Source organism: Galeopterus variegatus, unplaced genomic scaffold (genome assembly GCF_000696425.1).
Source record: "Galeopterus variegatus unplaced genomic scaffold, G_variegatus-3.0.2 Scaffold336, whole genome shotgun sequence".
In the NCBI taxonomy this organism is placed as follows: Eukaryota; Metazoa; Chordata; class Mammalia; order Dermoptera; family Cynocephalidae; genus Galeopterus; species Galeopterus variegatus.
The window spans coordinates 171,971-173,877 of record NW_007726447.1 but is presented as its reverse complement, the minus strand read 5'-3'; the positions used below and the strand labels follow the sequence as shown (position 1 = coordinate 173,877).

At 46.4% G+C, this 1,907-nt stretch overlaps 1 protein-coding gene across 1 annotated transcript in view; it reads left to right on the top strand.

The window, feature by feature from the left end:
- Positions 1–897: 897 nt before the first annotated feature.
- Positions 898–1,907, top strand: part of CD4 (CD4 molecule) — a 24,233-nt gene continuing 23,223 nt past the window's right edge. Inside the window, exons 1-2 of the mRNA XM_008567688.1 lie at positions 898–946; positions 1,067–1,231. Coding sequence (XP_008565910.1) covers positions 898–946; positions 1,067–1,231 — 214 coding nt within the window. The remainder of the gene's footprint in view (positions 947–1,066; positions 1,232–1,907) is intronic.

Genomic DNA, 1,907 nt, shown 5'->3' with positions numbered 1-1,907 from the left:
GGTGCTGCAGCTGTTGCTGATCTGGGACCACACTTTGTGAATCACTCCTCTAACATAATGCTGTCCATTCTTGATGGTCCACTCAGAACCTTTTTGCAGCCTCCCTTGTGTCCTCCAGCCTTGACTGTCTCCCAAGACCACAGAAATCACTCTCATCTGAACTCTGAAACAGCATCTTCTTGCCTGGCCTACTCAGAGGCCTCACAGGGCTGGTCTGCTATTAAGCAGGGACATGACCCTCTGCTTTTTCTCTCCCTGAACCCTCACACTGGATCAAGTCCCAAGTCCTGGGAACTGTGCCTCAGAACTGTCCTTCAAATCTTTTCCCACATCTCACGGCCACTGTCTAAGTTCAGGCCTCAACTTCTTTCACCAGGATCATTGCAATCCTCCTCTGGTGCTTTGCCTCCTCCAGTTCTGCTTTCACATAGCAGCTGAAGGGACCTATTTTGCAAATCTAATCATCTTCTCTACATGACATTCTCTACGGGCTCCCTAGTGCCCAGAATCAAGTCCCAGCATCTCAGCATGGCATTCAAGGAACTTCATGTCCTGGCCTGGCTCTGTGGTCTTAGTCCCTACCAATTTGCCACCTTCTCTGGGAATCCTTTTTTGATCCCCATGACAAAGAACCACTCCAGGCCTGGGCACAGCATTTTGTGGCAGGTACCACAGAGTGTCCCCTTAGTGGTGTGCAGGCCCCATTCACTGGGCTGGCTGGGCCTGAGAGACAGACTGCACATCATGCCCGTACCTATATATCATCCCCGCATGTTATATATCAGGCCAAATAAATGCCTGCCGACTAATGATTATTCATTCTCCCTCAGGCCCTGCCACTCCTTCAGGCTCGGGTCCCTAAGGGCTGAGGCCCCGGCCTATCTCAGCGAGGCCACAATGAACCAGGGAATCTCTTTTATGCACTTGCTCCTGTTGCTGCAATTGGGTGAGTATCCAGATTTGGGGACCAGGTGCAGATAGCGTGGGAAGATGAGTTAAAGGTGGGGGATGGAGCAGAGGGGGACAGAAGGAGCACTGAGGCCTGACCCCCTTCTTTTCCACCTAGTGCCGCTCCCAGCCATCCCTCAGGGAAAGGAAGTGATACTGGGCAAAAAAGGGGACATGGTGGAGCTGCCCTGCAAAGCTTCCGAGAAGAGGTACCTACTCTTCAGCTGGAAACACTCTGACCAGATCAAGATTCTGGGAAATCAGGGCTCCTTCTGGATTACAGGTAGGGTCCCGATCGAGGGAGGAAAACACTCTGGATCAAACACTGCTGGTATCAGAGACCTGCTCCGAGCAAACTCCGGGATGCCAGAGGGCTCAGGTTGACAGAACCTCAGCAGCACTCTTGTCTGGAGTTTCCCTGTGCCAACTGCTGGTGGCCCAAGGAATGGCTTTTGGTGGTATTTTAATATTTTAATATTCATTGATTTATTTTAATGAGCTTTAGAAAAATAACTATCATGTGAAAACCATGAAATCACGAATATTATTGCTACAGATCCATGTAGATGATAATTCACTTACTTCCATTAAAAGCAACAGATTTTTTTCCTAGCTTTTAAACTAAAATCTCCAGATTTAAGATCTCAGTATTTCTTAGAAACAGCTTGCAATAAAGGAAAAATTTTTTTCACATAAGGTTTGCCCTCATGCTTTTCTTTAAATAATTCTTCTTTCTTCTGCGTAAGGCCTGTAATATTCAACACATTTTTGGATAGGAACTTCATATGAGTTACAAGTAGAAAAACCTCACCAACGTGAATGCATCTCTGTAAATATGTTTTTAGTTTTATAAGCTTATCAGATTATCATTGTTTTCATTTCACTGTTTTTTTTTTTTTTTTGCTTTGTTTGGGTGGCTGGCCAGTAAGGAGATCCAAACCCTTGACCTTGGTGTTTCA